At 36.4% G+C, this 14,448-nt stretch overlaps 1 protein-coding gene across 2 annotated transcripts; it reads left to right on the top strand.

The window, feature by feature from the left end:
* The first annotated feature begins 788 nt into the window (after positions 1-788).
* Positions 789-13,020, top strand: LOC121429418. 2 transcript variants are annotated; one of them, XR_005971930.1, is made up of 3 exons: positions 789-928; positions 11,006-11,219; positions 12,377-13,020. XR_005971930.1 is itself a non-coding variant. In XM_041626399.1 (3 exons), exons 1-3 carry the CDS (start codon positions 3,157-3,159, stop codon positions 12,558-12,560), a joined length of 405 nt encoding a protein of 134 aa, XP_041482333.1. In that variant the 5' UTR covers positions 3,073-3,156; the 3' UTR covers positions 12,561-13,020. The 2 variants fall into 2 exon arrangements, 1 of the variants encoding a protein (XP_041482333.1); XM_041626399.1 differs by lacking the exon at positions 789-928 and adding an exon at positions 3,073-3,163.
* Positions 13,021-14,448: the final 1,428 nt, after the last annotated feature.

Raw genomic sequence — 14,448 nt, 5'->3', positions numbered from 1 at the left:
AATGGGGCGCCAAGTGTCCGCCAGTATATTCTGTGCAATTCAAGCAATTCCGTACACAAAATGTGTTTTTATTCAGACGAAAATCTTTTCGTCATGACGCTGTTTTATTTCGTACACGAAATTTATTTTGTGTCACACAAAATTAATTTTGTCTCAACGAAAAAAATTTCGTCTAGACGAAATGTAATTGCGTCCACAAACTTTTTTTGGCGTGCCATACTCCGTCCAATTCACGCCATTCCGTACACAAAAGTTTTTTTGTTCATATGAAAATGATTTCGTCATGATGCAATTTTATTTCGTATACGAAATTATTCTTGTCACACAAAATAAATTTTCGTCGAGACAAAATGTAATTTCGTCCACAAAATTTATTTCGTACACACGAAATGAATTTTGATCTAACGAAATGGCACCCCAAGTGTTCAAAGGAAAATTCTGTAGGAAAATTTGTGTTTCACTCCAACGAAATTCATTTCGTCATGATGCAGTGTGATTTCGTATACGAAATTTATTTTGTGTCACACTTATAATCAATTTCGTCGAGACGAATAAAATTGCGTCCTCAAAATTCATTTCGTTGCGATGCGAATATCTATTCCGTCGATGAAATGATTTTGTGTCACATCACAAAAAATTCTGTCGACGAAATGATTTTGTGTCACATCACAAAAAATTCCGTCCATGTAAAACATATTCTGTCTCCTCTTTCTGGCAGGGTATATGAGATCGTCGCTGATTGGCTGCACCTTGCTCAAGCCGATCTTCGATCGATCGATATCCGGGCGCGGGACGGTCACACTCACAGGTCGGCATGTTGGTGAACCTTTCCTGTTTAGCTTAGATTTCACGTTATCATGGTTATTCATGCCAACAAGAGCTGCAAACAACTTCTCTAATTAGTAGAATGTGGACGGACATTGCATTCGTAAGTTCAGCTATGTTTGAATTACGTTGAAAACAAAATGGGAAATCGTAGTGGTTGCCATACCTGCTACTTTCATTTGCAAGAAGCTGTGTACTGTAAAATTATAGTCCCATGTATTCAAGTTTGTGTACTGTAGTCAGACAAAGGGGGGGGGGGGATTGGTCTTTTCTGCACACCTAAAATGGTGAGGAATTATACAGGCTGAAGATATTTTGGCCTAGAACTTAGCAAATAATGTAAAATTCATACAGAGCAAAATGCTGAAAATTTCATTGAAATCAGATGACAAATATATTTTTTTTAAATTTGAAATAACAAATTTATTCAACAGTTTGGGCATGTTGGGCGGGCTTGGCCGCAACTTGGCGCAAGTTTACCCAGCCTCACTAACCTCGTACCCCGGGGCACTTGAACAAAAAAGTGGTGGGGGTGTGCCGCAGGAGAGACAAAAACGGGGGCCTTGGGCTTGGAGCGGGAGTATTGTAAAAAGGAGGGTCCTCGGAACGGGGTTTGGAACTAAAATTTTGTGAAATGGGGGTCCTTGGAAGTTGGAACGGATCGATCGCCAGCGTGTGAGTACGTGCGTATGCATCCCTATGGAACGGGCATCCGTGATGCAGCTAGCGCAGCCTCCGCCGGGTGCGCTCGCTCAGAGACGATGGTCGGACAGCGCTCTGTGGCCGCTTTTCACCAAAATTGCAGCAGATCAATGCGACCGGAATGGCGTAACGAAAAATATGCGAAGCTTTGGAGCGAATTTCTTCTTTTTTCTAGATAAGAACAAAATGCTTTGCCTTGGAGCAGCTTTCTTTGTTTTTTTCTCAATAAGACAAAAATGCTATGCCTTGGCTTGGAACGGAAATTGGGTGTAAAAATGGGGGTCCCCTCCGCGGCACATACCCACTATGCATTATATACTGAGTGCCCCCCCCCCCGGGCCTCGTACTAGTGTGAGTGCCCTAGCCTACTCCACTTACACGTATTGCGATGTTTCAGTCTTGATTCAGGCCCTCTTCAAATTCAGCTCCTCTGTAATTATGCTCTCGCAGACAAAGTCCGGAGGGGGCATTAAGCGTTCCACCTGTCCATTGATTTGCCTGCCTCCCCCCCCCCACCCCACTTGGTTTCAGTGCAATAAATTGAAATATATTTGATTGTTTTTTTTTTAAATTTAGGTGTGTTGGTAGATGACACTCTAGGCACCGTGCCTATTAATTCCTGTGTTAAAAAAGTGAGTGCACGCGAATTAAAAGTTGGACTTAAATTACTAGATTTTAACATGGAACTCCATTAAGAAAACTATTTTTAATTAGTCCCTAGATACTACTTCTTTTCTTGGGGTATTGAAGCCTATTCGTCCAGAACTTGCTCAACTTTTGCGACTAGCCTTGTCGCCATAGGGTTGTACACATCCTCGTTTAATACTGATTGTCACGTGACACGGCAATGTGTGTGTGTGTGTGTCGTTAGGCTGTTTGGCCTGTATTCAAGGCGTTCTATCCGTTATGATTTTATATTGAAGCAGAATACATCAGGTATAGGCCCATGTCAAGTCAAATCGATACAGGGATCGAGGAGGGGGGAGGGGTAGAGCAAAAAATTCCCAGTCACATGGTATGAAAATGATATTTTTTAATGATTGTTCATGCATTAGGGCAAACCCCTGTGTGGCAGGAGCATGATGAGTAAAAAAAATGAAATAGTAAGAAAGAGGCCGAAACATATGGCACGTGGGAATAAAGTTGCTTTATATGTTCCAAGCGAATGAAGCAAGCGAGAAAAAACCTTTCGTGCAAATCTAAATTTGAGACAGATATCTTACCTTACACTTTTCCTAATTTTGGTTTCTTTAATTCCCTTCATTTTTTTATATCTTGGTTGTACGTAGAACATTCGGGGGCATGCACTGGGCATAACCCTGGCTTGTGTACCCCAGTGCTAAATCAGCAGGTGGGTTTTGATATCTCTGGATCTTTAGCAATTTTAAAACTTTTTATAGTTGTAATGGATGAGAAAATCCCTGCAATCTGATTGGTTGAGAGCAATGCAAAAATTTTACTGGGCTGCATGAACGATATCCCGATAATCAAAACGCAACGATATCCACTGTAAACAAGCAATCGTCCGAAAAGGTCATTGTGATGTCATCGCGCATGTACTGTTTACCGTCGCTTGTTTACGTCAAAATTTGAATTTCGATCAAAGCAGAATGAATCAAAGGATGCAAAATGATCTGTAAGTACAAATACGGTACCGTAATTGTCATTGGGATTAAAACTGCCCACATACTCGTTAGTTGAGAAGTCCAGACATACATGTACGATCTAACGTTAGATCTATACTGCCCTGGGCTGGCTGTGCACAGCGAAATATCCACTGCAGGCCCAGGCAGGCGCTGGGCCCCGGCGCGGCCCGCATACACACACACAGCTACATGTATTGGAGGTCGGAGGCTGCCTCAACTGCTCAAGATATAGTCAATGCAAAGCTGTATCTGGCATTTTGGGTATAACAATATCTTTGTGGCAACATTATCCAGTTAAGCCCATATTTATGTTGTCCAGGGTTATCAAAGTGTCTGCGCTCTGCATTAGATTTTGGAATTTTCATGCATCGATCCGGTAAATAAATCATGCGTCCAGTAAATAAATCATGCGTCCGGTAAAAAAAATCATGTGTCCGGTAAATTAAATTTACGGACGCATGAAATTATCATGCATCCAGTAAATCATTAATTTTTGTGGTTTATTAAAAAAAAATTCCATTCTATAAAACAGATGATGCATGGGTTTCTTTCGTGGGTCAGTGGAACTGTGTGCATGTGGTTACCTTGTACACAGAGTTCCTACTGACCCACTCTAACGCATCATTTGTATATAGATGGCTACTATTTTTTATTAAATCGCGAGTGTAGACCTAAATGTAATTATAGAAAAACATTTCGTTAAGGTTTTTATTTTTTTGACCCCCCCCCATAAAAGGAAAAAACAATTATAAATGAAGTTATAATATAACCCTTTACCCCTTTAATGATTTCGCTTTTTCTTTCTCTTTTTCCCCTTCTTTTTTGGGGGGGACCTTTTCGTTTATTCCCAGTCTTCCCTTTCTCCCCCCCCCCCTCTCTTTCTTTCTTTTTTCCTTTTCTCTTATCTGGATTTTTTTTCCGGTGAAATCCACTAGGGATCAAGGGCCAGCCTGCATGCCCCTGCAGCGGTTTACGCCTCTGCCGTGGTATACGCATGATCTTAACCCTAAAAAGACTGAATCAGCCCCCCCCCTCGACATTTTTCGTGATAAATCCGCCGCGCAAATCTTTTTGACCGCGTTGCTCGCTGACTTTTTACTTTCAAGTCTCGCACAACTTTTGAGACCAAAATTGTGACCCCGGGTACACACTTTCGAAATTACGCAACATTTCGTTCGTGCATGCAGACCCAAAATTACTCAAAAACGTGAATTTGTGTACAAATCCAATACAAATAGTGTTTTTAGCCAAAATTCATAAATGTATTATTATTTTTCCTTTACTGCTTAAAATCAATTTATTTTATCTTTTTCATGGTCAAAATAAAGTCCCTGACAATTTCCATTGAAAAAACAATGAAAAACAAAGTCGAAAAACAATGAAATACATAAGAAATTTAGAAAACAATAGAATACATAAGAAAATAAACATGATGTTGAAATTTTTTAAAAATAAATTTGATCAGATGCCTATCTAGAGTAGGTGAAACAAAAATTAGCATTTCAGGGGCATTATTTTATTAATTAGAGCAAACTAATGATTTTACGCAAAAATTAGCATAATTAATGAAACATGAGATTTTTTGCATAATTTGATGTGATAATTTGGTAGATTATGCCATGGGTAATGTGTGCCAATTTCGTCGCGATCGCGCAATCGACGTCGAGATCATAAGGGGCGCTGAATCAGCCCCCTCCCCAGTCTTCTTAGGCATCGAAAAGCCAGTCTATTTAGGGTTAATCATGATTAAAACTAGAGGTAAATCCAAGATTTTCCAAAGTAGGGGGGCGGGGAATATAAATTAGAAAAAAAAAAAAAAAATCTCAAAAAAAAAAAATTGTCTCATAAGGAAAAAAAAAAAAAATATAATAAAAAAAAAAAAAAAAAAAATTTGTCAAAAAAAACAAAAAAAAAAAAATAAAATAAAATATATAATATTGTGAATTTTCTCAAGTACAATTAGACAACAAAAAAATTAAAAAAAAGATTGTCACTAAAAAAAATGAAGTATTGTGAATTCGCAAGCTCCCCCCAAAAAAATAATGGAAAGTCATTTGCCATGTTATATTTGGCAACCCCCCCAAAAAAATTAAAATAAAAAAGGTTTTAATGTAATAATGATCGAAGGTAATTTTGTCTTGCGTAAAATTTGACAAATGAAAAATAGATTGTCACTAAAAAAAATGTAATTTTGACCCACATAAAATTTGGCAAGCCCCCCAAAAAAAATGAAAAGGTTTTAACAAGCAAAAAAAGGCTAAAAAGAGAAAGAGACAAGAAATGAACGAAATAATCCCCATTACAAATAATGCTGTGATCATCATGAGGGAGGGGTCGCATAACTAATATAATTCCAAAATATTTACTATAAATCTCAATAGGGGGATCGTGTAGAAATGCTCACCAACAGTGAGCATTAATATAATCCATTTTAATTTCAACTAATTTTATAAAGTATTAAATGTCTTCCCACCAAATGAAAGTCATATCGCATAACTCCAATTTGTATTAAGGCGTACATTTACCAAAGTCTTGAGTTTGAAATCAGATTCAGAACAGCATTGTCCAACCGGCAACCCCATTTTTGGGTAATGTCGCCTATGAGGTCCAAACATTAACATTAATCATTGGTACTAGGAGTGTGTGTGTGTATTTTGAGTTTTTGACAGACGTATATCAATCAGGTTTGATTATTTACGTCTGGGACCGACCTTTAATGTCACAATCCGAAAGACGTGATCAGGGCTCGAACCTCTGCATCAATGTGTAACTTCCCCACAGCTTGGAGTGGGTGACACCATAGGAGTGGATGACACCATAGTTAATAATAATAATATTCCACATATTTATATAGCGCTTAATGCATCGGAACGACGTCTCTAAGAGACTAAGCGCTTTCCAGACTCAGTATTACCACGGTCATCAGAACCTTGTATGCCTGCGTACAATGTATGCACCTTCTCCACTCCCTGGGGAGCACTCCAACAAGAGTTCCAAGACTCAATTGCTAGGCATACTACATTATACATAGGCTTTCACATCCTACCAGGTACCCATTTAACACCTGGTGGAGAGTGGCAAAGTGGATTAACGCCTTGCCAAAGGACGCTAGTCCATGGCGGGATTCGAACACACGACCCTCTGATAGTACAGGCCAAGTTTGAATTTGGAGTCGGCAGGTCAAAACACATTAAATATGCAATTTAGTTTCCGCATGATAATGTCTTTTTTATGAGTTATGAAATATTCTACTTATTTGAACAAATTTGGGTGTGTAGGTAGATGATACCAATACAGGCTAAGTTCGAATTCGGAATATGCTGGTCAAAGATCACAGCTCATTAAATATGCGAGTTGGATTCCTCACGATATCTTATCAAAAGTCATCAGATTTTTTAAAATTTGGGTGTGTTGGTAGATGATGATGCACAGCATTTATATAGTGCCATATATCTGTTAAAGACATTCCAAGGCGTATTGGAGGAGCCAGCCAATCTGGGTCGCCTACAAGGGTGCGCACACAGAACTGTGACCCGCAGGTATCTCCTCCCAATTACTGGTTGGGGGTATCCGGGTGGACCACTACACTGGGTCATTAAATATGCGAGTTGGTTTCTTATAAATAACATCAATATGAAATAATCACGTAGGCCTTATATAAAAAGTGCAAAGGCAAGCAATTTTTTTTCTTACTTTTTTTGGAACTTTTATATATGTATTTAGGATGTATTTTGTCCTGAAAATTTAACATTCTAGGCACCGTTTGTGATCCTGAACAAGATGTGTGTGTTCTAGATAATTACTGAGAATGCCAAGCACGAACATAATTTTTAATAAGTGTTCTAGCATGATCCTGTTAAGGACTGTTTAACCATGAGGATGGTACATATTTCAATAATGGGAATGCGAAGCACGAGCTGAAAATTGTTGACATTCCGACCTAAAAAAAATGGTCATTTGTTCTATGCACTAGATCATAAAATGATAGGTACGTAACTAAATAATTGATGCGAGTGCAAATTGGGAATTTGAGTGTGGCAAACTGATTCTGTTTGGTTCTGCTTGCGTAGACTGGGGCCCGTTTCTCAACACCGTTAAGTCTTCTAACTTCTTAACTAAATTGGAAATAGTTAGCTACCTGTTAGCGAACTGTTTCACGAATCCCTCTTTGCCAAGATCGGGGACAACTTGACCAAATAGTTATGACATCTCCAAACCTGTCATAACTTACTTCTTTCTTAAGGGTCAAGTCCACCTCAGAAAAAATGTTGATTTGAATCAATGGAGAAAGACCAGACAAGCACAATGCTGAAAATTTCATCAAAATCGGATGTAAAATAATAAATTAATGACATTTCAAAGTTTCGCTTATTTTGAACAAAATAGTTATATTAACGAGCCAGTTACATTCAAATGAGAGAGTCGATGATGTCACTCACTATTTCTTTTGTTTTTTTATTGTTTGAATTATACAATATTTCATTTTTTACAAATTTGACAATTAGGACCTCCTTGCCTGAAGCACAAAATGTTAAAATAATGTAATTCCACGTGTTCAGGGAGGAATGACACTTCATTTCACATGACAATGACGAGAAATAAAAATAATTCATATTTCATATAATAGATTACAAAAGAAATAGTGAGTGATGTCATCAGTTTCTCATTTGCATATCGACCGAGATGTGCATAACTGTTTTGTGAAATGAAGCGAAACTTTAGAATGCCATAACTTTCTTATTTTACATGCAATTTTGATGAAATTTTCAGTGTTATGGTTGTTGAATTTTTCTCTTTTTATTCAAATAAAGTTTTTGTTGGAGTGGACTTGTCCTTTATGTAGTGATATCATGTGGATAGACTGTGACATTCAAATGAGCCTCGAAATTTGAAAATTTTATTACGTAATAATTTAAAGAAAAATGAATTATATAGCAAACAAGTGGGATAAATCATTCAATAGTAATTGTAATGCACAGAAATTATAACAATTTGGTAGTAATTGTGTAAATATAAAGAATGACAAAGATTCTACCACTTCATCATCCATAATTGGACTCGTTTTCAGACCCTTATCAAAATTTTAATAAATTCTTCCTCTAATATACGCATAGCATTCATATAATAATTGTGCGTTTAGGTATCTAAAGAGTTTAACAATCCATGATAATATATTTTTTGTGATGTTTGGAATCCTGAAATCTGTTTTATTATCATCATGTTAAAGGCAAAAAGAAGCTGCTGAAAACTGCTTATCTAAAAAAAAAAAAGAGCCAATGGAGTAAATTAGAGAGTAAAAAGGGGCCTAAGCTTTCGATCCTAGCAGAATCTTCGTCGGAGGCAAAATGACAAACATATAAAGTGGAACAACATGATATAATGACACAAACACAACAGAACAACATCAGAAGAAAAGCCTTATGTTAGAAAAAATAATTATATATATTATATAATTATTAAATATATCTTGGGATAAATATCTGTCCACTTACATGTGATTTTTTTATTCATGATATGAATTAGTGTTAATTTATTTCCTCAGAAATTTAATGCCCATGTCTGCATGTTTAAGTACTTTTTAAGCATATTTTGCCTCTATTTTTTGCAACTTTTGGAAAATTTGCTATTTTGTGACTAAGGCTACGTCTGGTATGTACTTTCACCTAATAGTATCAATATGATTTATATGGATTCTAGTTAATCCTTTTGGGTAATTTTGGAACTAATTTGTGTTTGGTAGATAAATAGGACTAACTTGTCCAGGTGTTGAGAAACGGGCCCCTGCTGATGAGTAGGCCTAGAGTTTTTATGCCCCTGCAGATGAAGCCCGGAGGGGGCATTAAGTGTTGCCCCTGTCAGCCCCCCCCCCTTGGTTTCCGCGCAATAACTTGAAAAACATTCAATGGATTTAAAAAAATTTGGTGTGTAGGTAGATGTCACCAAAATACAGGCTAAGTTCACAGCTCATTATGCAAGTTGGTTCAAAATTTATTTTTTTGATTATATTTATATGCGTATTGATTTCTGCATGATATTAAGTTCAATCATATTGAATGGATTTCTGATCGCGTTAACTGGGGCCGGGTTGGCACGTTTTAACCAGTGTGTTTTAAAACACATTTTTTTTACTTGTGTGTTATAAATAAATCCTCTCTCATCTTTCTTCCCCCCTTTACTCTTTCTTGATTGCTTTGTCATGTTCCTCTTCTCCCTGTTCAATCTTGCACAGCAATCAATATTAAGAATATCATTTTAACAAACAAATCTATGTGATTAGCTCACTTTTATCTACAATAAATTCGTAAACATGGCAGGGCCACACAACATTCAAGACTATTTTTGGAATGCATGCATGGTTACGCAGTTATGATATACACAAGTGCATATTATCAGATCCCGAATTGCTTAAAAACTTGATTTCATGTACAACTCAATGTGAGTCATTGCCAAAATTTGTATCTGTATCATTATTTTCAGAAATTGCTGAAAATTTCTATTAGTAATAAATTTGAAAATCTGTACATAAGAAAAATGAAAAAGTAAAAAAAAAAACATTACCAGTAACCTACATAGACTGGGCTATTTCATTTCCTAAGAAGACTGGGGGGGGGGGGGGGCTTTATGATCTGGGCAGTCAATCATGGGATCACAGCGATGATTGGCAAACGCATTACCCATGGTATATTCTAAAAAACTATAATCAAATTTTGCCTAAATCTCATTGCTAATTTACGCGTAAAATCAAAAGTTTGCTCTAATTAACTAAATAATGCCCCTGAAATGATCACTTTTGGTTCACAGACTCAATATATTTCAACATCACACTTATTTTCTTATGTGTTTATTGTTGTTTCAATGGAAATAGTCGGGGACCATATTTGACCGTAAAAAAGTTGAAATTAATTGATTTTAATCAGTAAAAGGAAATATAATGGCACATTTATGAATTATGGCTAAAAACACTATTTCCATAGATTTGTACGCAAATTCACATTTTTCCAGCAACTTTTGGTCTGCATGCACTTCCAAAATGTTGTGTAATTTCGAAAGCACATACCAGGGGGTCGCAATTTTGGTCTCAAAAGTTGCGCGAGACTCAAAAAAGTGAGTGATGCTGTAAGTCTGTGAGTGATGCGGTAAAAAAAATTGTGCAGTGGATTTATTGCAAAATATGACAAGGGGGTAAATCAGCCCCCAGTCTCATAAGGGTTAAAAACATTATATAGGCCTACTGATTGTTTTTAATATACATTTGATCAGAATTCCTGAATTAAAAAAATAAGTAGTTCAAGGGCTATATTTATAGGTTTGAATTGAATTTGTATTTTATGCCCTAAAATTGGTATAATTGATTCAAATGAAATAAAGCATATTGATTTACCCGAAATGAAATTAAGCTTTGAAACCCAATGTATATCAATTTTTCCATTGTGCAAATTCTCCTCGCCCCCCCCCCCTCGATTGACAAGACTCAGGACACCTAGGGACAACACGTATATAATCATGTATTAGGAATGAAATGTCATATTACTTATAAAGTGTTTTTTTTTGTAGGCATTCAATTTCCATGATTTAGTAATTTGGGGGGAAATATCAACTTTTCTGTTCAAAATTCATAAACAAAATTGTGGTAATCTCTTATTAAAACATCAAGAACTGAAATCTTATTTTATTTAGTGTATAGTTTAATTGATTTACAGAAAATTGCATCATAAAACAATAAAAAACATTTTGTACTACAATTCTGCGGGGGCATCTGTTTCCTTTGGACACGTCAAACTTTCTTAATTATGTGTAATTGATTCTATGACATGTGTTTACATTTGCTGCAGATTCCCATTCAGCCATTGGACTGAACCGGTACCAAGACCGGAACTGTAACACAGTAAGGATGGTCAATATGAAGCGAGCTTCATTGAATTCCTCCAAGAGCTCTGTACTCTGTTCTGATCATTTTGAAGATGCTTGCTTTGACCTGGGCAGACGATACGTCTTAAACAGGATGCTGTCCCAACCATATTTGATTTCCCGCCTCGTCTTCAGAAGGTACAGTGGATCTATATCATACATGCGTTCTAAAGAAATATATATTCTGTTTTATCTACCTTTGTTTTGATAGAACATTGCTTTAATTATTCAATTTTCAGTAGCAAAATAGAGATGAAAATTATCCTAATCAGGAGGATAACCATGGACCGGGGCCTATACTGTGTATTTACAGTAAACTACTAAATAAATATATTTTTTAAAATTTGGTTTAACTCATAATCCTGGGCTACTTTGAGATTGCATAGCCCAGGGAGGGGGAGGTGGGCTTTTTTGGTCCCCCTCTTCAGATCTTGCCTCTGATCAAAACGAAAACCAATGCACACATCAACATCAATGTAATCTGCAAGCATGGAACTAAAGGTTACAGAATTCATTAAAATTTATTGTTAATAAATTATTTATTGTTAATAAATTAGTAATGCTAATTTATGCGTAATAGAGAATTCTTTGTTTTAAAGGTTAATCTCTAAAGAATTCCCGAAATTCTATGATTTCTAACAAAGTTGCTCAAAAATAAATGGTAAATGACATTTCTAATCTTATGTATTTTATTGTTTCTATAATTCCATATGTATTTCTTTGTTTTGGGGCCTTATGTATTTTATAGTTTTTTTAATGGGATCTGTTCATGGCACTATTCTGATTATAAAAAGCAAAGATTTGATTATTTTCAACCAATAAGTGCAAGAATAATGATAAATTTGTCAATTATGACTGAAAATAGAATTTCCATTGGATTAAATGTGTATACAAAATAATATTTTTGAGCAATTTTTGGTCCGACATAAACTCATAAAATGTTGCGTAACTGAATATCCGGGTGTCTCAAAAGCTCTGCAGAATTGACCAAAAAGTAATCATGGTACCTCATTTCTCATTGTGGACTTATCATGAAAAATGTGGATGGGAGCTTATTAAGCCCCCCCCCCCCCCCCGGGGCTAGATAGGGTTTATATATCATCATGTATATTTTTAAAAAAATTATCTTGTTGCAAGTCACTGCAAAAGGTTTGATTTCTAAACGAATATTGTTCTTCATGGATAATCGAATATTTGATTGAAAAATTATCTTTGAATAGTTATCTTTTCATTCTTGTATCTGTTTTTGTTCAATATTCTTTTTTCTTATTTTTTTATTAATTCGTCTCCTACAGAATTCACCCAAACCAAGGTATTTCCCAAAAGACTTTTCGATTCAGCAAACAACCTCCCAGATACTGCAAAGACACCAGTGCCAAAGTCTTCAGCACCTTAATTTCTCGAAGACCACTCCTACTGAATACCAGAAAGTCCAAGAGGGGTAAAGTGGAAGTCAACAACAATAATGGACTGTATTAAAACTTGGAGAAGAGGCTGAAAACCACACAGAAGTCCTACCTTATACATTACTTGCTTTTAAGTTTGGACAAACATTGATTTGCACAACTTTACAACAAAAAATTTACGCTGTGTGGATTCTGATTATTAAAAATAGCTCAATGAAAACGTTTATCACTGGGCATGTAACAAAAATGAATTCATTGAATTTGAAGATGTCTTACAGTATATTCATTCTGATTTGAATGTCAGAAGAGAAAAAAGTTTGTGAAAAGTAGGAATGACGGCAAGCTGACAGAAGAATAGAATACATGTAGGATAGAACAAGGCCACAGTTATAAATGAGCTGTTGGATAGAGACAAAAAGATGAATTAAGAATGGGGGTGATAGAGAAATAGAGACAGGAATTGGGGAGCCTGTGATGAATGCCTGAGAAAGTAAAAATTACCATATTTTATTTTTTTAAGGATTTGAACAGTCAGGAAGAATGTGGTCTTTTTTCTGTTGTTATTTCTCAAAATACTGGTATGTTTTGTGTACAGAAAGGGGTATAATCCTTTGCAATAATCACTCTCACAGAAAATATTAACTAATCAAAAGAAAAGTCAAATATTTCACTGATTTACAATTGTTCGGTCACTCTCATATCTAAAGTTACCCCCCCCCCATCATTTCAAGGTATTGGAGAGAGAGGTTGGGCAGGACATGGCTGTCAGCAGAAAAAAAATGCAGGGTGGGGCAAAACAATTTTGGGATATGTGCGAGGGAGCGAATGCGACAGAGCAGAATTTTGTGGGGGGGATATATGCGAGAGAGCAAAATGACAGAAGGAAAATGCAGGGGCCAAGAGATTTGAGGAATATGTAAGAGGGAGCGAAGTGACCAAGCAGAAGAAATGTAGAGGACAACAAATTGTTGGGTGAGGGAGCAAAGCAACCAATTAAAAAAGGAGGTTAGTCAAAACGTTCTTGAATATGAGTAAGGAAGCAACTTGTTCACTTCCGAGCAGTAGGACTCGTTTTAAAATAGCTTAGGAAATATGTGTTTCCTAAGCATGGTAAACACATATTGTAGGCCTATAGTACAATTTAGGTGCTCTAAGAGTTAAATTCTGAATGAGCTGCATTTGCTGGTAAATCATGCGCAGAGGATCTTTGTCTTTTATCCATTTCTACACTTTTCTTTAGATTTCAGTTTTAAGGCGGGAAGGATCCCACCCTCCTGTGGATGCTAATATTTTGACTGACCCTGGGTAAATAGAATAATTACAAAAACAAAAATGATGTTTTAATATGAGATTTTTTAATGCCCCTTGAAAGTCCACCATCTTTCTCACTCTCTCCATCTTTCTTTTTATTCATTTTAACTTTCCAATTCTTTCTCTCTTGATATCTATAAAGTTCAGGTTCACCCTTTTAACTTGCACTATTCCAAGCCCCCAACCAATTGGCATCCACAGGAATGGGGGAGTGGGGCTTCCCCCTAGAAAATAAAGTCAAACAAAAGAAAAATGTGGAAAATAGAAATGGATAAAGACAAATAATCCTCTACGCATGTCTTACCTACCAATACAGTTCATTCACAATTTAATTCTTGCAACACCTAAATTCTACTATGAGTTTACCATACTTAGAAAATGCATATTTCCTATGCCATTTTTAAACAAGTCCCTATCGCTGGGAGTGAACGTGTTGCTCACCAGCACGAATTCGAAAATATTTTGATTGACCTGGGGCCCGTTTCATAAAACATTTGCCGCAGCGGCAACTCCCATTTTCTGCGGCAAATCTCAAAACAGCGGCAAATGACAATTTCTGCGGCAATATTTGATGCAGCTATTTGAGCTGCGTCAAATATTTGCCGCAGATACTTTCAGGGGCAAATGACAATTTCTGCGACAATATTTGA

The sequence above is a fragment of the Lytechinus variegatus genome, chromosome 16 (assembly GCF_018143015.1).
Source record: "Lytechinus variegatus isolate NC3 chromosome 16, Lvar_3.0, whole genome shotgun sequence".
Classification (NCBI taxonomy): domain Eukaryota; kingdom Metazoa; phylum Echinodermata; class Echinoidea; order Temnopleuroida; family Toxopneustidae; genus Lytechinus; species Lytechinus variegatus.
The sequence above is the reverse complement of the archived record's forward strand: the minus strand, read 5'-3'. Positions and strand labels throughout refer to the sequence as shown.

Coding starts and splice junctions, on each gene's coding strand:
- LOC121429418 (XM_041626399.1), top strand. Junction 11,220..12,376: donor TCCCGCCTCGTCTTCAGAAG/GTACAGTGGATC, acceptor CGTCTCCTACAG/AATTCACCCAAACCAAGGTA.